Here is a 27621-nt window from a genome sequence, read left to right on the forward strand (position 1 = left end):
CGCTCCATGTTTGCCTTGAAAATGGTGCACGTGAGGAAAATCTTGCTTTCTGCTGTATACATAACCTTTCTGAGATGCTGCCTTTATCCGTACGGGAGTATGCTTGCACAACACTGCGTGTTTCCTAGCAGCAGCAAGCTGCAATACAGTTCATGGATCCAGATGACTTGCAAATGAAGAGTGATAGCTAAATGATTACCCAGAAAGGATTTGTTTGCTGTACGGCTCTTGCTGAACTGGGGGCAAAATAACAAAATAACAGGCAAAACTGTGTTTCAGACTGTGAGTGATGGCAGAGGCAGGTGAACTTTGGGGTAAGTACATTATTTCTTGGAAGCCTGTGGACAGACGAGGTGTGATCTTCTTGGACATAATTCAGGTTTCCTTGCTGAAATAAAAGCTTTTACTCTGCTTCCTGGCCACCTCCTTAGTTAGGCTGAATTCCATACTGAGGCAACTTAATCTTCTTGAGGAACTGTAATTTTTTAATAGTTCTTTTCTTTGTGTTTCTGATAGGCTACAATACTGAAACTTGTGTTTGTGTGCTCTTCATCCTCGTGGCAAACCAGCAAGTGTCTGTCTGTGAAGGGATTAATGCTTGAACGATATGGTTATTCATGAAGATGACCACCTAGACTAAAAGGGCACAGTGACATTGGGGTGGCAGTTTCAGCAGCATTACAGCTCAGCAAAGCACTAAACTACACCCAGTTTCTGTTGCTCTGGTTCCTTATGCCCTCCTGATGGTCATAATTTTTAGTAGCGCCTTACTTTTTTCTCCTGTGTTTAAAAACTTGGGACTTCAAGGCAAGTGGTTCTCAGGGTAACTTAATGTGGTACACAATAAGAAGCATAGGATAAGGATCTAAACCTGCTACAGCAAGTCTACAAGTAGAGCTGAATTCATTTGTTGCAGTCAATTCATGGGGTTTTTGTTAACCACTGAACAGTAAATCATGCACAGTGCTGTCACCACCGGGGATTGGCTAGCTTGCTCTGATTTACGTATCTTCCTTTTGTACAATATTCAATTAGGATTTTAATTGTTTTCAGATGAAACCAAAGATTGAGAGAAGCGGTTTTCATTTTTCTTTTAAACTAAAGCTGCTTCAGTAGTGAATTAGCTATAAGCTCTGTTCTCACGTCATAGCCTGTTAAGTTCAAATTTGTCCCTTTTTCAGGAAGAAGCACGGGAATTTAGAAAGCATTTAAAATTCCAAAGAAGTAACTTCACGACTTGAAAAGATCTTTCAGAAGATGGGTTTGAGGACAGTCAGAAAAGGCAAAAATAATGACTAACTGTATGGCTTTTTCAGTGAAGAGATGTTTCAAACTACACTGAAAATTTTTGCTTACATTTCTGACATTTCGACACTTTTTCAGCTTTTCTTCCTTGCAAATGTTCTGAAGAGCCTATCTGTACAGTCTTAGCTGAAGGTGTTACTTGGGCAAAGTTAAATGCCTCCGATCAAATCTTTTACTTCCATAAATTATAGTTGTAGATGCATTAGCTATTTAAACAGTTATGTAAAACATACAGTACAATATTTATTATACTGTATATCATAAAATAATGTTCCAATAATTACAAGCCAGATATAACCAAGCCTGTTAAAAAGTGAGAATAATTCTAAGAAAACAGAATTCCTGGTAAGATGATAATGTAACCATTGACTCTGAATACCGCTGTTATTAGGACACAAAGAAAGCTTCAGCTGAACTTTGTCAGAGTTCATGCAAAGTGGAGGGCAAGTTTAAATTGGATTTAGAAATAGCTAAGTGAAGGTAACAAAGTACAATTAATATGACCCCACTAGGGGGTGTAGACTGAGAGAACAGTATGACTGGATTTGGAGACATTATCATCCAAAAATAATATATAATTAAATTATCGATAGTCAAGTTTAGTTTATACTGTGATCCCATTACATACCAAAAGTTAACTAAAATTGAAGCACTTCTACTGTGAAGAGGCATGTGGTCCAACTTGTTTGAAATAACAAAAGTCCAAACTAACTAGTTACATAAAACAATTTTTCAAACTCAACAGACCAACAGGCTAGGACAAACGTCATTGTTTCAATTTAAAGAACTGTGAGTGTGTTTTCGAGTCAGTGTTAAGACGTCTGATAAATATATGTACTGGAAGATTGTAGAAGTAGGAGAAAATATTTATCTTCCAAGTCACATAAATGCGTTTTGGTTGGCTACTGCTGATGGTATAACTTCTCCCTTCTTTACGGTTTGGTGGTTTATGTGGATTGGAAGGAGGTTTTAGATCATGGCTACGACACTCACCATTATTCCTAGGAACTCTGTGGCAATACTACTGGACTTCTGTTACCGGAAACAAGTCTGTGATCATATTTGGGAAGAAAATGGGATCAGGCAATGCCAATTCCTCCACCGGTTTAGGTTACAGCCTAAACCTTTCACTATGTAAAACCCTCTGCTGTTCTTCCAAGTGTTTGTTGGTCTCTTTCCTTCACTCCTCCTTTCTCTTTTTCAAGTGTACTCTAGGAAACTGTTATTTCAGCTTCATCTATCTCTTGTAGCATAAATTTTGGGGTTTACTCATAATGTTGATTATTTAACGTGCTGCAGTTTGTGAGTTTGACCTCCAACTCAGATTCTGCAGTAGTAAGGATGCTAAGTGTGTCAGTGAAGCAGTAACCTTAGTGGCACATACATACATTAATAACTCTAATTCGAAAGTCAGATAGAACCACACAATTATGATCTGGCACAGCAAAGAAAAGCAAATAGTTTAATTACACATTCCATGCTGTGGTAGCCCATGTATTCATTCACATTCATAAATATTCCCTTCCTGTATTTGGCTATTTAACCACCATACAATTTGGCTATTGTTATCTGGAGTATTCTTTTTCTATAGTTTACCTAGAAAAACAAACTTGTATCTGCACTGGTGGGTTACTGTAGTATTATTGATAATTATTGTGTAGTAGTGTTGTAATAGTGTACCTGAGCCTGCATCTGTTAGTGGCTCTGCGTTTCTCCTCCATCTAACAAACCTCCTAGAAATATCTATTATTTACAAATATTTTTGAACATTAAAACAGGGTTATTTGATAACCTATTTTGTGACCCTTTGTGGTGGGCTGACCCTGGCGATACACCCAATACACCCTTCTGTCATCTGTTACTTATGACAAACTACAGTATGTAGGCCTGTTAGGCCCACTGGTCCTCAGACCTACTACTGGTCCACCACCTGCACTGTGTAAAAATTATGTTTCTGTGGCTGTCAATCCACTCATATCTCCTTTTGTACAAGGAAGGCACTTTTTATACAGATTTGCAGAGCAGCATCCTTATTCCCCTTTAAATCCTTCTTCTGTTATATCTAAGAAATTTGACAATTTTCATCATTAATGCATTGCTACTTTGTGCTTTCTTCATTTATTTCTTTCTGTTATACTCAGCTGTTGCCTCTAACCTACTCTGGAAATTCTTCAGGATGGAGTGGTTTTGGTTTTGTTTGTAAAATACTAATAGCAGTTTCTAATAAAAATACAAGATAGTAAGTAGTAATGGAGGTGTCTTATAGGCGCTCCCTAGTTAGGACTCTTCTTCTCAAATGGCACATACATTCCACCTTTTCTTTAAAACCACAGAGTAAGTATAAAATCTTATTCGCAGTTAATTATGTACTTTGAGGTTTTCCTGTAATTTTTTTCTTTTTTTACATTAATAAATATTTGCATGTGAATAATGGGAGAAACTGTCTTAGACTTTCAATTATTGAGTGCTATCTTAAAAACCAGCACCAACAACAAAGTCTATCCAGACAGCAGAGAGAGCATCAAATTCCTCAGGAGACTTAGCACAATGGATAGCTAGAATTTTTTCCTGAAATTGGCTTTACTGTGATTGTATAAGCTGCACATATAAACTTGATAGCTGGTAGTCATAGAATGTTTGACTAACATTAAAGATTTGCTGAGGATTGCCAATGATGAGATCTGAATGTCTGCAGCTGTTTTACGTGCCGCACCAGGCGAGCTAGTAAATACAGAATATACATAAATGTATACAGGTAGCCGTTACATGAGGATACATTAGTGAGCAAGGTAACTATTTAAGAACAGCTTGGCAAGGTAGAAATTATGTAATTAATAATCCTCCAGAGACACTACAGATGTGAAGGAGCATAGCTGCCTTGGCTGCAATTAAAGAAAAGACAGCTCTACTTTATAATATTAAAATCATAACACAGCACTCTCTCTGTCCTGTATTGCTGCCTTGCACATTGTACGCAAGTTCTATGGTTTAGCATCTCCTGAAGTGAATGGCATATGGATGATTAGTGCTGCCTTCAGCTCCCTGTTTTACTGAAATTGCATATTCTCTGAGTGTTTACCTGTTTATTTTAAATGAGATCTGTGTTTCAGACCATTTTAGTGCAAACAAACAAACAAAAATCTAACAATAAGTAAACTGCCTAGAAGACTGAGTGAAAGTGGGGTTATACAACACAGTTCCTATGCTGGGACTACTGCCACCTCCAGAAATTCCTCAGAGGGAAAACAGGTACTGTTCTGGTGAAGTACTTACAAGGCAAAACTTCTGAAACTCTTTTTCAAGTAGCTTGGCTAGAAACTATCCTACAATGATTTTCATGGAAAAGAGGTAATGGTGGGAAAAGAGTGAATGTCCAAATATAGAATTAACTGCAAAAATGTACAACCAGAGAAAGCTACTGCCAGTTGCAAAACTGTAGCCTTTACAGCATAATGTATCTGAGTTTATCTCACTAGTACATTAATAGAAGCAGATGCAGATGCTTTACACTATCTGAATGGTGTATGACTTCAAAATAATAAAAAAAATACCTACCATACAGATAGCTGTGAGCAGCAGTTTTTAGGAAGGGTGCATATTTTCCATCCCTCAATCTAGAAATTACAATATTAATATAATTTTTAAAGCTGGAAGACCACTGCATAAATTTGAAAAAAAAAAATTCATTTTCAAAGTATTAGTAGTGAGATTAAGAACTTCTTTAATTCTGATATAACCTTTAATATGTATAGCTAAGGGATTATACCGGTGTTCATTACAAAGTGAATTCCTATTCTTTCCATTCTATTTGTTGACTTACAATCTACGGACATCTGTTGTTCGATACCTTTAAATTTTTGTGGTTATTGTTCATAGAATATGGCAAATGTAATTTAGATAGTGCGGATAATTTAGTTTAGATTGTTCTTTGCATATGCTGGGACTTGTGTCCATCTTTCCTGTCAAATAAATAAATGTTCTGTTTTTAAATCCTCCTGCAGACATCTCATAGTGCACCTACTTGCTCTGGGAGATGCTCCTTGTTGTTCTTGTCCTCCACTGTCCCTAAGGGAGACATGGAATTAGCCTTTCATTTACTTACGATGATAAACTTGTTCTGAATTTCACACTCACCAGCTGGTTTTAATATTTTTCCCCATAAGTATTTATTTTATGAGTAACTGTGTCTCTCAAAGCATCTTTAGGTAAATATTAAAGAAATAATGTAGCTACACCATGTAGAACTGTAGGAGGAGAAGGGAAACTCCAGAGGTAACCTAGACCATGTATACCCAGATGTGCCTGACAGATGTTTCTCAAACTTGTTCTTACAAAGTTCAGTGATAGCAATTACATAACCTCCTGAGATACCTCGGCTGTCTGAAATATCTGAGATATCCCAAAAATATCTGAGATAGCAAGGCTACCTGAAAATCTAACCAAGAAATCTGTAGCTGCAAATAAGCCCATTATTTTCTGTCTTCTCTCTCTGACATGCATCTTTTTTAACAAAAGATGTACACATCTGTAGGCTGTTGTCATGCTCCTGGTAGTCATCTTTCCTAGATGAAATAATTCTCTCAACATCCTCCCTATGTAATTTTAAAAAAACTTCTAGTATTTTCTGTTGCTGTTCTCTGGACCCTTTCAAGTATGATGAAGCCCATTTTAAGGACACTGTTTTAGCTTAAACCAATATGTACTTTATAGATTTTAAGACTGTTTACCATCTGCCTTTTATTCCTGTAATGTTTACTGCTGTATCTTCAAAGACTGATGCACATGTCTAGCTTCAGAGGTAGATTTATTTCAGTGGAGTTATCAGTGGTAAAATTAAGCATGTACACAAATCTTAATCAGATTGCAGCCTCAAAAATATAAATGTAGAAAAAGAAACAGAAGGAAAACAAAGGCAAATAACTTTGAAGCTCACTAGACTTACTTTTCCAGCAGTTTATTCATAACTAAGTTCTGGAAATGTGGATCTTCCTTGAGACTTTCCTCTGTCCTCAAGTTTTACATGAGCTTCTGATTCAGTTATAACCAAAGTGGTTTCTTCCACGTAATTTCTGAAACTAATCAACATTTTACAGATTATTACTAACACCTTCAGAATTATACAGAAATGCATATGAAGCAGCACAAACACTTGAAACTGTGCAAAACAAACTGATATACAGGTTGGAGCTCAAGTTCTCTGTGTGTGATTATAGATCTATGCAGCTGAACTGAGCAAAAACTGTGGTAGAATGCTACGCAGTTACAGGGCACTGGTTATTTTCTACAAAAGTTGACAGAAGCTGCTTATGGAGTATATCCTGTCCAAAAGATAAATCACTCTGCAATACAAATAACATCCCTGGATATTGTAATTTACAGGAACTGTTTGTAAGGTTACTGTGTAAAACCATTGCTATTTGTATATGGATGCAGAAAAGTTTTCCATGTATGTTACAGGGTGATGAATGGTACTAAGAGAACTTCTCGCAGAAAATACAGTATTTTCTAACATATGGGAATGAATTAATGCCACAGAAAAAATAGCCCTAAACCCACCTTTTTAATGAAGGAGAAAGATGGGATAATCCTTATGTGAGCTTTTTGCCAAACCAATGAGGGAAACAGGGAAAAACTAAACTTTGGCTGCATGCTTAATGGGTAAATTTATCTGATTTGAATTATACAAAATAATAGGTTCGTTCTATTCAAGTCTCATCCCAGACCCACCCCCCTTTTCCAGCCCTAGGGGAGGGAGCGTTAAATAATGGTCTGTGTAAACTGATGCTCATGCAGTAAGAGTTTGGAGAAGTGCTGCTTGTACAAGTTAAAGCAGGCAGTGAAGAAAGAACAACCAAATAAAAAGCAGCTGCAGGAGCAAAGTGGACCTTTCTGAAATTAAAAGACATGTCTGTCTTCACGAGAGTTTTGACAATGAAATGCAAGCAGACGCTTGAATCTGAGAGAACTTACTTTTATCATGCGATTTTTGTCAGCAGGTTTCACCAACTGCCCAAACTTTCCAGCAGCCAGTCTCTGGAGGTACAGAATAACTCACCAGCAGCGGCAGAGAACAAAGGCGAGGAGATGGTGGCAGATTCAGGGCGCGCAGGGGAGCTGCTGAAGCCCACCCCGCACCAGCTTGGCAGGGTGAAGAGCCTGCAAGAAATGCCTGGACCCAACACCCTCTACAATCTCTACGAGTTCTTCTGGAAGGACGGCTTCGGCCGCATTCATGAAATCCAGGTACAGCTTACTCGGCTATTTAATGTTTTATTCACGCCAGGATTACTTAAAACTTTCCTTTTCTGCCCTCACAAAACATTGCTTAATCACCGGGTTACCAGCACCGCAGCTAGTCACCGCCGCACCGCGTTCCCGCTGTTACGAAAGAGTCGGGATTCAGAGGATCCCCCCCCTCAACCTCCGTCTCCCGCAGCGCTTGGAGGTTTTAGCATTTTTGTTTCGGTGAGGAGCCTACGAGTACGTGGCTTGCGAGCCCTGCCGACCCCCTGCTCCCGGGTTCCCTCCTTTCCCTCGTACGTGGGGTGACTGCCTCGCCGGCACCCCCAGTCTTTCAGCTCTCCCCTTTTTCATCTTTATGCGTATTTTGAACTTTTAGGTAGGTGCCTTGGACTAAAAAAACCCAACCAACCGAACAAAAAAACCCATCTTTTTGAACTGGGTTGTTCCACAAACTCGCAGAGGGCTTGTTTTTGGCGGGCGGAGCTGGGAAATGTGGGCTTTCCTCGAATCTCGGACGGCAGCACCCACCCTGAAGGTGAGGCCGTGCCGGCACCCTGGGCTGTTTCCACCCGGGACCGCCTCAGTCATGCTGCGGCTTGCGGCTGAGGCGCTACCGCCAGGGCGCTGCGCGGTGGACTCCCGCCGCTTTCCTTCCTTCAGCTCAGCCCGGCGCTCCCCCGCTGGGGCCAGAGACCATTTTGTCTCTCCAACCCTCACTTCTACCCTGGCCTCCCCTTACATAAATATACTTCGCATATATAGGTCCCCTGAGGGGGCGGTAGATGCGCCTGGCCCCGCTGCCGTCAGCGCTGGCCGGCCCACGGCTGCCGCCCCCCCTCCCCTCAGCAGGAGGCGGGCGGTTTGAAACCTTCCCGGGGGGGGGACGGGGACGGGACGGGGGGGCAACGGTGGCGGCTGGCGCTGCCCGCCGCCCGCCCGCCGGCTCTGCCGCCCCCTCCCCTGGCGGCCCCATTGGCTCGCGGGCGGGCGGTGCGGCGAGGGGGAGGGGAGGCGGGTGGCGGGAAGCGGGGCCTGATGGCGGAGGGAGCTTGATGGCGGGGTGAGAGGAGGGAGGGCGGGCGGAGAGCGGCTCCTGTCACCTGGCGTATGGCAGCTCTGGAGTACGCGGTGGGGCGGGAGAGGGGAAAACAGCTCTGAACCCGGGTGGGGGTTGAGAACTGTCCTCTGTGGTCTGGGCACCTCCACTTCTGTGGTGGCCCGCTGGCCGCGGCGTGTCCCCTTCCTCAGGCGCAGCCGGTGGAGGCGGGTGAAGTACGGTTATCCGTGCTTGGGACAGCAGGAGTTGGGTGAACGAGTGTCCTTCCTCTGTACAGCGTTTCTTGGATGTTGGCATGGGCAACTGTCTTACTGTAAGGCTGTCTCTATCCAAAGATGAATTTGGTTGGTTGGTTGGCCAAACATGTGGGTTTCATTCCTAAAAAGTCACAGTGCATCTCCCGGGGCCCCTTCCCCACGTGGTGCGAATGATTCTAAAGTGAGCACTTGTGTTTGAGGCAGTAAAGCAGTGGTTTTCACCCTTTTGCAGTTGTGGATCCATAACACTTTCCACTGGCACTGCAGATCTCTTTGGGAATACCTCAAGTATGGCATTTATTTTGCTTTTCTTAGTGACCTTTCCCAGATCCCTAGGAAGAGATTCACAGACAACCCCAAGAGGTTCACTGCCTGAAAATCACTGAAATTAAAAAAAAAAAAGAGGGAAGTAAAAACAGAAAAGGGAAACCAAAGAGAACAGGACAGAACTTTAAATGGTTTGAGGCTCAAAACTCGAAAGTTAGGATTTACAAAGGGCCTAAAAACACCAGAAAGAGTCAGGAAACAGAAAAAAAAAGTAATCACATAAGTTGCTTGGTTTTGTCTGGCTTTGTTGTATTTACCATTTAGATTTCTAAAAAGAAGTGTTAGGCTCCTCAGTGTATGCCGTGTTTGATGGCAGCCAAACTGGATTGCTAATGATGAATTGCTCAACTTAATTGCTTGCTAACCAAGACACATGAAGATGAAACTTCATGATAGCTAAAGCTTTTTGTTGCATTATATTTCTTTTTTTCTCTACCTCTGTGGTGGTGTACAGAATTTGAGAGGCACTCACCATAGTCTCATAACACTAAAAAAAATACTGCCATTGAATTCAAGTTCTTTCACTGTCAAAACAGTGAAAATTATTAAAAATATTAGAAGGAATATAAGACAACCTAAATAGTATATGCTTTTCATTATCACTAGCTGATAGGGATATTTTCTTCTTTAATGAATGTTATTCATAGAAAGGAAAGAGGGAGGAAGGATAAGGAGGAGTTGTAATATGATACTAGTTTTTATTCTGTTTAGAGTCTCAAAACTCACTTTAAAAGTCATGGATGCCTGTTTGCATACACGCTGGATGCAAGTAGGCATTAACTGGATTAATAACAGTCTGTTAAATTTAACAATACAGTGAACATCAGGAATGAATTAATCTGAAACCCTTTGGTAACCAGCACAGCTACTTAAACGATGTCCTTCGGCGCACACAAATATTTGTACGCTATATGCAGAAGGGGTGGGGAAGCTGAGCGCTTTTTCACAAAGGAGGTTCTGTTCTCAGTAACATGATTCCAGTTAGTCCTGGCCAAAGCAGTAATGCCTACAGCAATTATGACAAAGGGAAAGTATTTTTAATTTGATGAGGTTAGCTCTCTTTTGTCTCATCAGTGCTATGCAAGTATAAAGGAAAGAAAGGTGAGGGGGGAGGGTTAGGATGCTGGCAGTTTGAATTTATGATGTGTGAAAGAATGTCTGGTGTGAGAGTGGTATGTGAGACATTAAAAAGTAATATTTTTAAGGTTTGGAACAAGGGAAAGAAAACCTATGTTGTGACAGAAAATATGGAAGAGAAATTCCGGGCATTTCTTTAAACATGAAGTTGATACACTGAACATCATTCTGTTGAAAGCAGGAGATGTCCAAATACCTTGTCCTTGTCTGTTTCTGGTTTAAAACTAATGTTTCATTTATTTGATTGGATGGCTTGACAATTTATTTTCTGTTGCTTATCCTCCCATGTAAACCTCACCATCAGTTGAAAAAACAAGCTGCTCCATAAATAGCAAAATTTGTTGAACCTGTTTTTCTGTGACTGGTGACCTGTATTGCCCTCACTCCACTGCCTTTTCTGTGCAGCACTTATCTCCCAACTCATGCTTTCCTTTAAAAACTCATGCTTTCAATTCTCTCCAAGTTCAGTTTCAATATCCCTAAAATATCTCCAAGGCAAGAGATACTTTGGGTTTTGAGAGTGCTTGTTCATACATTGGTCTGCATGTGGTGTTTGGTTGGCAGCAGACCAAGCAGAAACAGTAACAGCCGAGTTCCTACTGTAGCATTTCTCTCATCAGGGTGACTAATATGCATGTCTCATTTGAATCCAGATGCTGATTTTTGAAAATGGTAAGAATATAGTTGTAGGAGACCTTTAACTCTCTGTTAAACTTGACTGAAATTGGCCATTGTGTTCCAAAAGTAGTTAGGAGGAGACTGGCAGAGACCACAATTGTACAACTCTTGTTTTATTTAGAAACTAGGCAAAAAGAGTTAGATTTTTTATAAGCACTTGGTACCATACGCTGAAGAGTGATTCAGGTGTCTTAACTTATGGTTGGCAATTAAACAATGCATCTCTGTAACCAAGGCTGACTAAAAAAATATTTCTCATAAGTTAATCATGGGTCAACACTAGACTTTCACTAGTGTAGTTGTATCAAACATCTTCGATTTATAATCAACATCAAGCAGATGTCTTTGGATTAGATGCAGGTAACGTGTCAAAGTTAAACTTTGGTCAGTTTAACTTGTCTTGCTACTTTAACCTGAAATAAAGGCTTTAAAATTTAAAGCTTTCTTAAGTCTAAAGTCCTAATAATATCTCTTTAACAACTCCTTTGCAGTTTTGGTTTTTTTCCCCCTAAAATGATGATGTACCTCTACTCCAAGTGAATTCGTGGGAGCTGGGTGTTTCATTTCATGACCATGTCAGAATGAAATTTGTTTGAAATAATCAGTAAGATATGATGGGACAACGATAGCGCAATCTTACTGGAAAATTTCTGGGGATTTTTTTATACATAATTTAATGTTTTCCAGTCCTCTTTCTTAATTGCCTGTTGCTTGCCTCCAGCTTGAATCATAAAACTTGTGGATCAGCCACTAAATAAACCTCACTGCAGGAATAAGACCTCAACTTTTCCTTCCTTTTGCAGAATTAACATATGTCTTTCTAAAGTTCACTGCTGATGAAGCTGTCCCAAAATGCAGTTTTTCACCAGGCTGCTATGCAATCATCGTCCTCAGTTAGGTGTGAGAAACTTCTAAGTAGTTTTTTATAAAGAATAAAATGGTAAAGTAAGTCTTTATTTACAAAAGACTTTAAAAGTAAATTATTATATCTTTGTATTACACTGTTAATTTCACCCTATCTACCTCCATGTTTTTCATTTTTTCAGACATTCTTTCTAACTTGTTTGATCTGAAGAGATGTGTTTTTAAGTGCCCGAAGTCCTTTCATCTTCTCAGTATTTGGTTTCACTCATGCTTTGTGCCTTAGAGCTTTGGGTCTTTTCAGTCAGAGGCCCTGAACAGTGTGACCTCTCTGTTTTCCTTGTGAATATTTCACAGTAATGCTTACATGCTTTTTCCTGACATTTCAAACCATTCCTTGACTGGAAGGCTGGAGATCAAGTTCTAGATGTGATAGATTGATTCATTGACAAATTGTCAGTTTCATTTTGTGATGTTTTTCCTTAGTAATACTTTACTTCTGTTTCTCTTTGTTGGTGATATTGTAGCAAAAACACACTCAGGAATATGGAAAGATCTTCAAGTCTCACTTTGGTCCCCAGTTTGTTGTATCCATTGCAGATCGAGATATGGTTGCTCAAGTTCTCCGAGCAGAAGGTAGAGCACCACAAAGAGCTAACATGGAATCCTGGCAGGAATATAGAGACTTACGAGGGAGAGCCACAGGACTTATTTCTGCGTAAGTGTTGTTACTCCTTCATTTTCTTTGTTTTCTTGTAAAAGTTTAGTGATTTTTCTGAAGGCCTGTACAGGTCATCTGGGAATTCAGGCTTTTCTGTGTGGGGAAATTTGTGTGTCTACTGGGGGGAAGAGGGTAGGAATTTATGGTGAGTTGTCTGTTCTGCTGTAAATTTTCAAAGGGATGGTAATGATGCATAGTTTGAATGTGGAGTAAGCTACCTTGCATAAAAACATTCTTGGGGAATGTGTATCAACTATAGTTGTCTGAGCTGACTCACTTACCTGGAATCAGTATTACAGAATAGGGCTTACTAAGTTTGGCATAGCACTGCGCAAATGTGGTTTTATTGCTTCAGATTTAGACTGTTGCATCCAGTTGGCAGTGTGCTGTGTGGACTTGTTAGCTCAGGTTGGCTTTAGTTTTATTGTTCACCAAAGTGCCCCCTCAGTAGATTAATGCAGGGAAGTCACTGTATGGTAAATTCACACTGTAGTGCATCCCCATGCAGATATTTTTGTACGTGGCTGATTCTAGAAGAGTGATCTATCTTTAAAGCTTGCATAAACTGGCAATGCGTGTGGGTGTGGTTAATTGCCACTGGGAACTGCTCAGAGTCCCCACTGACATAGGGTGTTTATTTAGAGGGAAAATAATGTCCTGAGTCATGGACAGTCTGTTTCTTTCATGGTGGCAAAAGGCATTATGTATTGCACTGCAGACTCAAATCTTAAGTTGCAGTTCAGAATTAAACTAACAGTTCCTTGATATTTTGTGAAATGAAATCTTAAATCAAGACATAGTCAGAAAATGTCTGTTAAAGAGATTAAATTCTTTTGCTGGCCAGTAAGTTTCTGTACCTTGCAGCAGCATTGCTGCTGGTGAAAAAATTTAATGGGAAATACATAGCAATTTAAAATAATTGCATAAAAAACAATTGCCTGTCTTCATAAGGAATTGAAAGATATCCCTGGAACCACTGTTCCGAAATACTCTGCTCATATGAAGCATGCAGAAGCTACAATTCAGATTTTTAGTCATCAGCACATGATTTCAATGCATAGCTCAGCTAAAGGAAATTCTAGCTGTAAATTGTTTCTCTATAGCTAGGTCTGCTATCCTATTACTTCATAGGTTTAAAATTAGAGTAACTGAAAGTAATGTATCAGTAATGGAATTTATGGTACTAGCTCAAATCGTTGATTTGTCAGATCTGAATGTGGTACCTTTCTTTGGTGATTAAGCACCAATTCTAAGTAAAAGCAATTTTGCAGACTATCCGTTCAAGTATTTATTTAAAGTAGTTTTAATAAGAAAATTTTGCTAATTTCTTGTGTTAGCTACTACTAAGATACTGATATAGAGACATTTGTCAAATTCAGAACACTGAGTGGACAAGTTCTGTCACTCAAACAAGAGATTGACTTACACATGTACGTACATGTTGCAACACTGAAATTTAATGAGGATGTGCAATAAATACAGAATAAAAATGTAGGAACATGATACCAAATGTACATTATCATCATTTTCATTTCACCACTTGCTTCCATTTGACATGAAAAATCATAAACAGTTTCATTGCGGAGCTCAGCCACCTGATGATTGTTAAGGAAAATTGTGTATAGACATTATTAATAATTTCTTCTAGGGAGGGGGAACAGTGGCTAAAAATGAGAAGTGTACTGAGGCAAAAAATTCTGAAACCCAAAGATGTGGCTGTTTACTCTGAAGGAGTCAATGAAGTTATCACAGACTTAATTAAAAGAATCCACACCCTTAGAAGTCAAGAGGACGATGGGGAAACAGTGACCAATGTTAACAACCTTTTCTTCAAATATTCAATGGAAGGTAAGCCCAGACTGTATAACATCTGTAAAGAAAATGGATGTAAAACAGTGTGCTTATGGTTAAGCATTTTTGTCAAATGGCTAGTGCCCCATTGTGATTAATCTGAAAAGGGAAGCTTGATATTCTACATTCAGGTGTCTTCCTACTTAGTGCAGCAGATACCAGTAGAATTCCTTTGTAGAGTCCAAAGAGATGATATCGTGTATTAAGGGACAATTCCTGTGGAAATGCTGGTATATAGGTAAAATGTACAATCAAGGCCCTGAGCAGTTTCAGTACTCTGTATTTCTGTGTTAATTTCTCAAGAATAAAGGTGTTGACCTTCTAACAGTGTCACTTCTAAGACATGTTAATTTAACAACATACTGGCTACGTTCCAGGTGGGGAATCACTGTGTGATGTATCTAAATTCTGTTCATAGCTTAATGTGGGAAAAGATACTGCTTTCCCCTGCCTACACATGCCAAGTGTGGGACTGTTATGCTTGCCTTAAAATCATCTGCCACTGGCTACCATTAATGAGGGAACACTAAATGGAACTCCAGCCTGAACTAGTATGGCATTTCCTGTGTTCTTATAGAAATGTAATGGTGATTCATATTTCACATGTTCCTTTAACTGACTGCATATAACCTGATCTTGTTATATGTAGTGCCTTTTAAACACATTGGTACTCTTTGCTGACAGACAGCTGAATAGTTTGACATTTGCAAGAACTTCCAAATTGCTCACCTATGAAGACGCTGTATCAAATTGCTGGCTGCCTGTTTGGTAAACTCACCTGAGTCTGTTCTACATTAATAGCGTCTACAAATGGCATTAAACTAAGAGTTATCAATTTTATGGAATTTTAAACTCTGAGCTTACAGGTTCACTTTAACTGATGGGTTAGTTTAAATTCTTCACATTCTTTTAGCTTTTCATTTATAACTTGTGCCTGGCACACACTTATTTCCTATATGAATTGCAGTTTTAATTAACTTACACTGTCCACTGTTCAGGGAACCAATGTATAAGATTTTTTTGAAAGGACTATGTAAAGAGCAAAAGAATGCATAAGATCTAGCAGTTGTTGAAGGAGGCACAAGAGAATAAAAGGCACAGAAAAATATCTTCCCAGGGGGGAAAATTAGGGAAGGAAGAGTGAGTTGAAAATAGCCAGACTTTAAAATTATTTTTGTCAATAAAAAAGAAATACAAAGCAAAGAACAGGGAAAAAGAAAAGTTTCTTAAAATATCTATATATATATACACTTGAGAATTTATGGAGAGTTTGATGGAGAGCAAGATCAAGGTTAAACATCATTATCTATTGTATCTGTTTTTAATAGGAAAAACAGAGGAAAAAAGAGACTAGAGTGTTAATAGACCAGTTACTTTAATTATATAGTTAACAGTTATTCTAATATTTCCTGGAAAGATGTAGACAAACTATTAACTAATGAATTTAAAAGCACAAAATTAATTTAAAAACATTCGATTTGATGCAAATGGCTTTGAGAAATTATCTAAATGCCTTTTAAAATTACCTAATTGCCCCACTGGATTTTAGAAAAATCATTAAATAAGATTATTTTGATAATAGGAATGCTTTTTATACTGTACCATGTGAAATTTTCATAAATAAACTCGGTAATATGATCTAGGTTTTACAAGTTGGGAGGAAAAACTGCTAGAAACCTGTGTTCAGGAAGTAATTAAAAAATGGTTTGCTGTCAAACTGAGAGAACATTTTGGCTAACTCCAGTAGGGCAGTTTCTGGCTGAGTTCTGTCTAGTATTTAATAATTCCGGTATGTTTATAAAAACTGAGCTGAGAGATTGCAGGGACACTAATGGACGGGTAAGAATTAACTTGATAAATGGAAGAAATGGTCCAGAGTTGAGGAGAAGAAGAAGAAGAAGAAGAAGAATTTAATGAAAATATATATAAAGTACTGTTATTTGGCAGGGGGAAATGGTATTTCTAGTAGGGATCAGTGCAATACTGCAGAAAAACATCTGAGGAAATTATAGCAAGTCAGGAAAAAGAGATGAGTCAATACTTGCAACAGTGTCACACACTTGCTGTTTTTCAGGGCCACATTCTGTATACTGTGTGCAGTAAAATCACTGTCTAGAGTGCAAGCTCTTTATCCATTTATGCATACTTATTATTCATTTACTACCAGCTTATGACGAAGAAAGGCACAGCCACTGCTAGAAACTCCTGCGTTATCACCAGTTACCAGAAATGTCTTTGGACTTGTATGTCCCTGTGGGTTCAGAGGCCAATAGGGCAGGCTCAGGATTTGTGGTGCGATGCAAAACACAGCCAACGTGCTGGAGAGCTGCTCTGCTTCTGGTGGAATTCCTGGCTGTCTTCTCATGCTGAGCATTATTGACATAGTAACCACTGTCTCGCTACAATGTTTAGCTGGGATATTTTACTGTGTTTTAAATTTCTATTTTATCTGCTCCCAACTGCAGTAATAATAACTAAACATTTTTGGAAGGTAGTTCCATTATATTAGCATTTTAATTCCTTAAATTATTAATATGTATCTATGCATGTGTATAGCAAATTCTTTGATTTTGTATGTGCAGGTGTGGCAACTATTCTGTATGAATGCCGGTTGGGCTGCCTGGAAAACAACGTCCCACAGCAGACTGTTGAATATATTGAGGCTCTGGAGTTGATGTTTAGTATGTTTAAGACTACTATGTATGCAGGTGCTATTCCCAAATGGCTTCGTCCACTTATTCCAAAACCCTGGAGAGAGTTCTGCAGATCCTGGGATGGACTCTTCAAATTTAGTAAGATTTAGTAGTAGAAAAGTTCAGCTGTATTTCTGCAGGTTCTGCGTGTGTTTGAACAGGACTTGCTGCATTTCTCTTCTAAAATTATAAGAAGACATTGTGGCAGAAGTTAAGTTTCATATTAAACCCAGACTGGCCAAGGGAACCGTTTTAAAAAATACTCTATTGAAAAAGAATTTTACCAGTACACTTTAAATATTCCCCTATTTTATACTGCTGTTTCTTTATTTGTCTTCATCTGTTTCAGCACCCAGTCCTCACTGCAGGTCCGAGTTCTTTGCCAAGGCTTTATCTTAAGCCAATCAAATTTTAATGAGGGTAGTTTTGTTGACTTCAGCAAGTTTTCAGTCAGGCACTCTGACAAATAATCACCACTAGAACTGACTAGAAAGTTAAAAAATTAGACTCTAGCAATTAATTAAACTCTTTGTGAAGTTTATATGTACACATAAGAGCGTATAAGTTGACACAGAAGTACGCTGCTGTACTACAATGTGTTTTTTTGTAAATAAAATATTCCAGGCTACTTTATGAGTCAGCTTTCATGTAAGTAAGAAGAAGGAGTTGTCTTTGCAATGTATATATATTTTTAATATTCTGCAGTGTTAAAAAAATCTGAACCCTCTTTCCCTCTCTAATGTTAGAAAGCTGCATGCATTTTTAAATTTCTTTTATTAGCGCTATTTGTCTAGGTAGGTCTGTGTACATCTTCTTGAGGGTAGATTCTTTAGTTTCTTAACTTTTAATATGCCTAATATGCTTAATTTTTAATATGTATTTATCTGTACCTATAATAAGCATTAGGGAATCCATTTAATGCTGATACAGGTGTGTTTTCTGTGAAACACATACTTTTTTATACTGCCACTTTTAAATTATTTCCCATGATAAAGTACTCTTGTTCCCTTTTGTGGGTTAAAAACAACAGCAGACTTCAGCTTTATCCTAACAGCAGCTGAAAAACTGTTCTTGAGGTATTTGTTCTGTTTAAAACCTGTTGTCATGCTGTTTCTTTGTTTAATCCCTTTGTGAAAAGGAATTAAATGGTGAAAATCACTGTGTATGATGTGTGTATTTGTGCAGGTTTCATAAAGGAACATGTTGATTCTAATTCACTTTTTTGTAAGCTCATTCTGCGAGGCATTAACTTTCTGAGAAGTTTTCTTCTTTTTAAAGCCCTTGTTTCACTGAAGATGCTGTTTATAGCCATTAAAGTATAAATGGGGCTGTGGGTGAAATTGCTCAAAATGTCATTCACTGAATTTTTTCAATTTTTGTTATTACTTGATGGTCCTCATCTTTGTCTTCAGTGTAATTCAGTTTGTGGCTTCGACCTTCTGGTTGCTGTTAACATCTTGTAGCAGCCTCTGTGTGCTGAGTTGCAGCATGCTCTGCAGAGTTCACCACTTCTTGCAGAGTCATCAGAAAACAAGCCAGGTGGACGTAAAAACTTGACCTTGAGCTTCCTTCGCTCCCTGTCAGAAACTATAGTCTATTGTGCCCTTTCTTTGTGCTCAGCATTCTCATGCTGTGAGCTACCAAGGTTCCTGTCAGCTCAGTCTTTCCTTACCATGAGTACCCAAGGACCTCCACCACCACTCTATTATCTTTTCCCTGAGAAAATAGATTAAAAAAAATTTTTTTTTTTTGGCTATGTAGTGTAGTGTAAGGGAGAAATGTCATTACTGAATGGAACCAGCAGAAAAATTAAAATGGAGGCTTAACAGTTTTTTTGAATCCCAAAGGTCAAATCCATGTTGACAACAAATTGAAGGCTATTCAGTCTCAGCTGGACCAAGGAGAAGAAGTGAATGGTGGGCTACTTACGTACCTCCTAGTGAGTAAGGAACTTACTTTGGAAGAGATCTATGCCAATATGACTGAAATGCTTCTGGCGGGAGTGGACACAGTAAGCTTGTTATAATTTTTCTTGTGCACAATTGTTTTTGTAAACCAGTACCATTCGCAGCTATCTTCAGGGGGGTTATGTTGTTTATAAGGACATAATTTCTGACACATTTAAGTCATGACATCTTTAAAGTGATAGAAAATGCTTACAGCACTGTGTAATCTCTCTACTGGAACGAAGTCAGTGTTCTCTTCTAGCTGTGGTTTACAGGAAACCATCATTTGGGAGTCGGTTCCACAGTTTATTAAGCCGATAAAATAACAATTGTCTTTACATTCGGCTTGAATTTCATACATTTTCTTTTACTAGTTTGAATATCAGGTTGGTATTTGTGCTTCTTTAGGTAGACCACAATAGAAAAGGCTGCTGAAAGTTGGTGTGAAAAAAATTGATCAATAAACTCGTATGTAGAATTTGGTAAAGGATTTTCACAGATGGCTAATTAAATTAACTGGGACACACATTATGGATCAGATACCTGGTTTCTGCTTAAGTCCATTAGGAGGAGGGTGTTAGGCCAGCACTAATGTGAGTAAGGCATAAGTTCACTCTACCCGTGCTTGTGCTGGCAACATACGGTCAGTCTGAGACAAAGAGCTGTGGTAATGGGGCTCAATATATATACAATATGTTAACACCTAGTGAAACGTTTTAAGTGGCCATCCTTCCTTATTCTTCTGATTTGTCATCTAGAGCATTTGAAGAAACATTAAGGTCATGTATATATCTTCCCCTCCTCTCATTCTTATCATATGAAATCTGTGTAGCTTAGTATTGACTGCAGCATGACAATCAGAAGAATAAGAAAAGATAAACATGAGTTATTGTATTGTATATACAATGGATATGGAGTTATTCAGAATATCAGTGAACACTATTACTGTAAATGATTGTAACTGAAAAAATTTTTAAAAGAAATCTATATGAATTTGATAAAGAAAGTGCTATGTAGGACTGCGTTTAATAGTCTTACAGTAGAAAAGATTAGAATAAGTAAAAAAGTAAAGTAGCCTTAAAGTAAAAAAACCTCTCTGGATAATTGAATTCAGATTTTTTTGATTTAAGAAAGTTTGTAAGGTTTCTAAAGAAAACAAACATCCCCAACAGTAATACTTTTGAATTCTAAAATAAGGAGCATATGTAAAGCTTATTTATGTGCTGAAGTTTATTCCGTTGGTTAAATATCCCAAGGGCTTATGAGTTTGAAGAGCTTTTTGATGTTTGGTTCTTAAGTAAAGCAGTTATTCATCCCATTCATTTTCTAATCTTTCAGACCATTAATTTTCCACTTTTAGTGTGTGATAGAGTTTTCATTAAACTAAAAGGACAATGTTCAAGTTCATGCCAACAAGAGTTTCTCTTTCCATTTGACTCAGCTTTCTCAGCTGGCAACAATCTTTTTGTGAGAGCACGGTACTTCTGATTTCCTCATTTCCAAGTACAAGACAGAAATTGAGGGAATCTTTTTTCCCCCACTGCTGTCACTTCAGATCTCATTTTATTGTAGAAACTGAAAGAGGTTTAGAGGATTATAAAAGCTTTCAACAAAATTGTAAGGCAGTTTTTGGCTACAAAGCATTTTGGCTGTCCCTGGAACAGTGCTAATTTTTAAGAGGTTATGAAGGAGCTGGGAACCTGGGAAGAAACAGTGTTTATATCAGAGAAGTTCTGTATACAGTTGGCACAATTGGCAGCTTCTCTGGGCTCTGAGAGGAATAGAACAGAGTTGCATTTTTGCAAGGGACAGGCACTCAATATTACAAGAAGAAAAAAAGAAAGGTTCTGAGAATGATACTTCCAGCATTATACCCCAGTTTGAAGACAAGACATAAAAGGTCACCGTCGTGATGAATTTGCATTCTAAATTGATCTTAAATGTACGCCCAAAATAAGACATTTCCAGAAGTTGTTTTTTTTACCCATACATGGTTTATAACCTTAAGCTTTGTTGTGCTAATAAGTGAGAAGCTGAAAATAAAACCGTTTCCTGCGTAGAAAGTGAAACTGGTTGTCTGTCTTCGTTATACAAGTTGAAAAAACATACATTTAAAAATAATTCAAGAAAATTAGGGTGGAGGTTACAATTTTTCTTTCTTAAATGCTGTAAGATACTAAGAACAACACAGGTAAGGAACAGAATGATTGCATTGTCACTTTCTCTGCCATACTTACTCAGGAACACCGAAAATACATTTTTCATGGTAAACTTTCTGTCTTCAGTGATGGTTGTGAGGGAAACGGGCTCAAGTAAGGCCATTTGCTTGACCTTAATGTCTTGGGTGCAGCTGATAGAAGCAAAATGTCCTGAGTCTGTCTAGTATTTGAATGGGATAGTCCCTGAAATCCAGGTAGCTTAAACACAGGGACTCATGGTTAAATGAATGGTAAATATTGGATCACAAAAACTTAGAGTTGAAATACTCTACTTAGTTCCATGTTAGTACAGATGGAGTGAGTTCATGCTTTCAGAGCATGTCCTAAACCACAAATGTGCATTGAAGTGTGATTTTTCCAGCTGAGGTGAAAGAGGATTAGATGATGGGTTCCTTTAAATCATCTTGTGCTGAAAGTTGAACTGTCTCCTGCCTTGTGTTCTGTTTCTTCCTTCATACAAAGTATTTTAAAATTATTTTTCACACAGTACCTCTTTTCTGGAGCCTTGATGATTATTAAAATCATTATGTACCGGGGGTGGTGGGGTGGTGGTGTATTTTAACATTTTGGTGCCACTTTAAATATATAAGCTCCTCTTCAAGCTTGCTTAAGAAAGCTTTCCATAGGATGATGAATTTCAGTCAAGAGGGAATTTTCCAGAGTTACAAAGTGCCAATTGTGGTGTAGCATTGCTTACCAAAGGATAAAGTATAATTTTACCACTGATAGTATCAATTCTGTTGTGTGGATGCTATGAGGAGACCACCATATGCTTAAAAGAATAGTTCTGAATAGTATTCTTTTATTTTGTTTCCTGTGAAATGTTTTTGTTGGGAAGAAAGGTGAAACACATATTGAAAACTAACAGTTAACTTAATCCATTGCTGTTTAAAGTATTTATGTTTTAGTATTGTTTATGTAGTTTTGTTTGCATTTGATTTTTCTGTTGCTTTTTATATTTCTCTGGGAAAATATCAGCATGGATTGTTTTGATATGTGGGGATTTTTAGATGGAAAAGGAATGAAGGAGCGGATGGTGAAGTCTGACAACATCCCATTGAGTCCAGATGTGAATCATTGCCAGTCTGTTTTATAACTTTAAACATATAAAACCCATAGCTGAAAATTGATTGTTTTTCTTGGCTTGAAATTATTTTTAATCTAATCTTGTTGGACTTGATGGTGATGGTTGTGGTTTCTTCCTTAGACTTCTTTTACTTTGTCCTGGGCAACATACTTGTTGGCAAAGCACCCTGAGGTTCAGCAACGTGTTTATGAGGAAATAGTCAATAAGCTGGGAAAAGACCAAGTTCCTGTTGCTCATGATGTCCCGAAATTGCCTTTGATTAGAGCTGTGCTGAAAGAAACCTTGAGGTAAGTAGCAGACAACTGCAATCATTAATTAAAAAATTTAATTCCTTGTAGTTGTAATGGATTTTGAGTCCATGCTAACTTTTGTATTTAGTTGTTGTTACTGCTGTTTGCTGCTTCTGCTTTTATTTATTGTAGTAGTATTGTGTCCAAGGATGCCTAAGCAATGAAATACAATAGGTTATATAATGTTTAATGTTTTAAAGTATGGTAGAAGTAGTATCACATATGTAGAACATGTCTGTTAAGGTAGGTAACTGAAAGCTTGATTTTTGCCTTTTAAATATTAGTCTGTATGATGGACTGTAACAACCTCCTCCCCCACACTGGTACTTTGCAGTGCCACTACAATCATTTTAAGCTTCTTGACTTAAATTGAAGGCATGTGACATGCTTTTTTTTTATATGTTTACACCAAATGTTCATAGCGAGGAAAGGGGAGTAAGACAATTTTAGAGAAGGCATCAACAAGGCTTTTTCAGCTCCCAGTAGTGCTAAAATGTCTCCAGCTTGACCAATTGATTACATGTTTGTACATGTGTAAAGCAAATAAATATATAGACCAAATAGCTCAACCTCCAGATACTAGTGAATAACTTTTCCCAGATATTAATCATATTCTCACAGATGATTCAAGGTCTTTGAATCTCCAAGGTGTTCTGTACTTTTGAAAAACCTTTTTGCTGTGAATGCATATTGCATTCATATTGCATATTTGTGAATGCAAATTGGAATCTAAACCTTTTAAGTTGTATTACTTATTAGCGTTGAACTCATAAATATTTGTCTCTAGGTTATATCCAGTATTGCCAGGAAATGGAAGAGTGACCCAAAAAGACTTGATCGTTGGAGGATACTTTATACCTAAAGGGGTAGGTTCTATTGCAATCCTCTGCAAAGAACACGTTAATTTTTGTGTATGAAATGTGATCTGTTACAACATACATATACTTCATTGATTTCAAAAGATTTCACCAAGCTAGAGCATTAAGAGGAAAGTATTTCAAAAAAACCCATTTATGTGACAAAAATGGATTTTATAATTGACTTGTTGCTGTTGGTCTTTTTAGATTTGGGTCATCACCCACTAATCAAATTTATCATCATGACTTGTTCTTAATATTCTTGAGGGTGGAATCTATTAATAACACCTCTGTGCAATGTTACAATTTGATTAAAAAAGCATGAGTTTCATTATTCTTGCAGTTTGCTAGTTCTTTGTCTGTTAATTCCCTTTGTAGAAAGAGTTTAATTTCCTTTTTAAATTATTAATCTTTCCTTTATACTATTCAAAGATTACACAGAGATCATGGTAGAACTATATGGCTCTATTTTAAATGACATCACTTCCGTGTTAGAGCAACGTAGCTTTAAAACAGTCAGGATTCTTGATTCTTAATATACTCATTTAAATATTATTCCACAAAAATTCCTCCCCCCCCCGATTTATTTGGAAACATCATCACATCAATTATTGCTGTTTTTTTTCCTTCCTATCCTCCGTTTTTTCCTTTTCCATTATCTTGTATCTCTCTTCTCCCTTTCTCTCACACTATCTTTTTAAGACAATTCCCAATACTTGTGACTTTTGTTCCCATCCCCTTCCCCACTGCATCTTCTCTAATACATTCAGCAACATTTAAAACAATTTGAAGATTATTTCATTTGACCAGTTAAGAAAGGGATCTGATTTTCTAGGTATCCTTTTTTCTTCTAGAACTACTCAAAGATACTTTATTTTTATCACCTCATATTGCAGAAATTACAGTAATTACAAATGCTTTGTTATTTTGTTATGTGTATTGGAGTTAGCTAAATATAATTTATTTCCTCAGACGCAGCTGGCACTCTGTCATTATACTACTTCATATAGCGAAGAAAATTTCTCAATGGCAAATGAGTTCCGACCTGAGCGCTGGCTGAGGAAAGATAACTTGGACAGAGTAGACAATTTTGGTTCCATCCCCTTTGGTTATGGCATTCGAAGTTGTATAGGAAAAAGAATTGCAGAGCTGGAAATTCATCTTGCACTGATTCAGGTTAGAACTATGTGACAGCATTACAGGAAGAAAAATATATTGGTATGATTCTTTTCTATGTATACCATTTCTGGATATCTTACAGTGCTCAAAAACTTTGTTTTGGAGTGTTGTCTAGCATCCTGCAAAGGCTTAAAAAATTGAAAATAATCATGCTTGAAAGGTAGCATACTAGTTAAACTACATTGCAGAAGAAAAAATCTTTATAGTATAAATGAAGTAAAGCTAAAGGTAAGATTGTGAAGGAAATATATGGATTTAGTATAGAAAGTTTTTGTAAACAAGTTGGAAGTCTTTCTTAATGTATGTTAGAATGGTTACCTGCTCAGTTTCAGTATTTTAGTTATGAAGAATTCAGTACTTACAAAGCTGTAAAATAGTTTTTATATCCTTGTACTGACCATAGTGTTACGACAAGTAGTAGAATTTTTCTATGTTCTGTGGTTTTCTGTCCCTTCTTGTTCTTTCTTCTAACTTTATTATCATTTTAGATATACTTAATTTATAGTTATATAAGTAGTTAGTACATATTGATATATATTGTTTTCCATTGCTTCATATCATAAAGAAAGCTTTCGCAACAGCTGCTATATTTTTTGTCATTTACAAGACACCCTTTAACTCAAATACTGAGATCAGATTGTGCAATCAAAACTTAAAGATTTGGAAACCGTTTATAGTTACTTAACTGTAAAAATATTTAGACCCATTATACGTATTCAAAGCAAAGCTTGATTGAATTTGCCTTAGAATTTCCTTAAGTAAACTCCTAGAGCAATCTCTGAACAATTAGCATCTGTCTTTCAGAACTCAGAGTGAGATAGCTCTCAGGGGGCTGGATAAAACAAACATACTTGCATCTTTTTGAACAGGAGCATCAAGGAAGTAATAGAGAGCCTGCTTTTGTTTTCTGGGAAGAAACTAGGACAAAATAGCACACAACCTATTTACAAGCATCGAGATAATATTTAAGTGATTTAAAAATAGAAATACATGAAGTGTGGAGCTGATCAATGAGAAATTGTGTCAGACCAGTCTGATTTCTTTCTTTGACTTGATCACTTACCTAATGTGGTGGATATAAAATAAATCATGTATTCTGACTTCAGGAAGTATTTTCACATGTCCTATACATTGTTCCCACAATTAAATTAATAAAGTTTGTTCCAGATGGAAGTACCTAAAAAATGCATGCACAACTGGTTGGAAAAAAGAAATAGCTGGAGGCAGTAGCTGCCAAATATTTGCTGTTGAACTGGGAAAATGTTTAATTAAAATTCTATAAGAGTCTGTCCTGCATTTGATTTAGCATTTTCATTAATGTCCTGTATTTTCATTAACAGTGTAAATGATGGATTAGAGAATACTTTTGGAGTTTGTGTAGGATATCAAGCTGACATGAATTAAGTTAAAATCAGAGGATGTGAATAAAGAATTACGAAAAAATGGAGAAATGTTCCAGAATCAACACAAAATTGTTCACTAAGGACAGTTGCAAGTTACTGCTCTTGAGAAGAAATCAAAGGCATAAATAAAAATTGCTGACCAGCTGGCTGGGTAATTAGTACTGTAGAAACAGACTGGAGTGATATAGTAAAAAATTGGTCAACAATAATAATGATGCTAATTCTGACAAGGCAGTGTAATTCTTGGGTGTATTAACAGTATTAACAAGCATGTTGTATGTCAGAAAGAGGAGCTAAATTACTCAGTCTTACCAAACACTGACGAATCCTCAGCTAGACAACAGTACGCAACTGACCCTGTGTGCTGCATTTTAAGGACAATATAGTCAAATTGGAGGAAATTCAGAAGACAGAGAGAATGCCAAGAATGAGAGGTTTGAAAAAGAGAAGAATGAGATGAAAACTTGATCAAACATCTAACACTGAAAAGGTAGTTATGTATAGGAAAATAATGCATTGTTCACCATGCTTACTAGGAGAAGGATAAGAGAAGATTGCTTAGTTTATAGGAAACAGTGTTTGAGATTTAATGTTAGGAAAAGTTGAGGATGTTGCTGTATTTCCTTCTTGAAAGTTTAAAAATAGCTGAGGTATTCTATGTTCAGCTTGAAAACGGGTGAGATAAATCTCTTGAAGTTTGTTTTAGCCCATGGTTTCTGTGATTTATGTTTGCAACTGATTCTCTCAGTTTCATTAAGTGTATGTTTGTATGTATGAATTGTACGTATGAATAATTGTATGAATTGTAGTGATTCTGTTCAGGAGAGGTTCTAATATTTGACTCCTTGAATTGTGATTGTTTCACTTGGTGCACTGGACAGTTGCTGTCTCATGTTTGTTTTGTTTCCTTCTGCCCAGGAAGAAAAATATGTGCCATGGGATTAGGACTCTCTTATTGCTTTGTTTTATAATTGCACATATTGATTTATATTAAAGGAAGTGAAATCAAAAACACAGAGAGGAAGCTCACGAGGTTTGAAAGAGACCTTAGTTTCTTTGATAGCTCAGATTGTTTAATCTAGTTGTGTGGAAATTCTTCAGAAAGGACTGTCTCAGTCCTCCCTCAATCACAGGAGGAAGATTTTTAACTATAATCTTCACCTTGTAACAACTATTTTTTCTTTCCTGTGTGGGAATTGTAGCACTTAGATTCCACAGAATTGGCAACAGAAATTTTGTTTGTGACAGTCTGTTATGTTGTCTTTTCCAAAGTCTAATCTTCATCTTTAATTTTGCAGCTTTTCTAATACTTGTCCTGTTTATCTTCACAGTTGCTTCAGAATTTTGAGATCAAAATTTCTCCCAAAACCGAACCAGTTCATGCCAAAACCCACGGACTTTTGACTCCTGGAAACTCCATCAATGTGAGATTTTCTGACAGAAAGTGAGACTCAAATGTTTTGGAAATACTTGTGTGATTTTCATGGGAACAGACTTGCATCTTATGGAT

General features: G+C 37.5%; 1 protein-coding gene across 1 annotated transcript; it reads left to right on the plus strand.

Moving 5' to 3' along the window:
* The first annotated feature begins 7209 nt into the window (after positions 1 to 7209).
* Positions 7210 to 27559, plus strand: LOC127018631 (cytochrome P450 27C1). Its single transcript, XM_050900348.1, has 9 exons — positions 7210 to 7548; positions 12393 to 12583; positions 14235 to 14434; positions 17020 to 17229; positions 18978 to 19141; positions 22503 to 22669; positions 23460 to 23538; positions 24502 to 24705; positions 27443 to 27559. Exons 1-9 carry the CDS (start codon positions 7210 to 7212, stop codon positions 27557 to 27559), a joined length of 1671 nt encoding a protein of 556 aa, XP_050756305.1.
* Positions 27560 to 27621: the final 62 nt, after the last annotated feature.

The sequence above is a fragment of the Gymnogyps californianus genome, chromosome 7 (genome assembly GCF_018139145.2).
Source record: "Gymnogyps californianus isolate 813 chromosome 7, ASM1813914v2, whole genome shotgun sequence".
NCBI classification, from domain to species: Eukaryota; Metazoa; Chordata; class Aves; order Accipitriformes; family Cathartidae; genus Gymnogyps; species Gymnogyps californianus.

Coding starts and splice junctions, on each gene's coding strand:
- LOC127018631 (XM_050900348.1), top strand. CDS start 7,210: ATGTCTGTCTTCACGAGAGTTTTGACAATGAAATGCAAGCAGACGCTT. Junction 12,584..14,234: donor GCCACAGGACTTATTTCTGC/GTAAGTGTTGTT, acceptor AATTTCTTCTAG/GGAGGGGGAACAGTGGCTAA. Junction 14,435..17,019: donor CTTCAAATATTCAATGGAAG/GTAAGCCCAGAC, acceptor TTGTATGTGCAG/GTGTGGCAACTATTCTGTAT.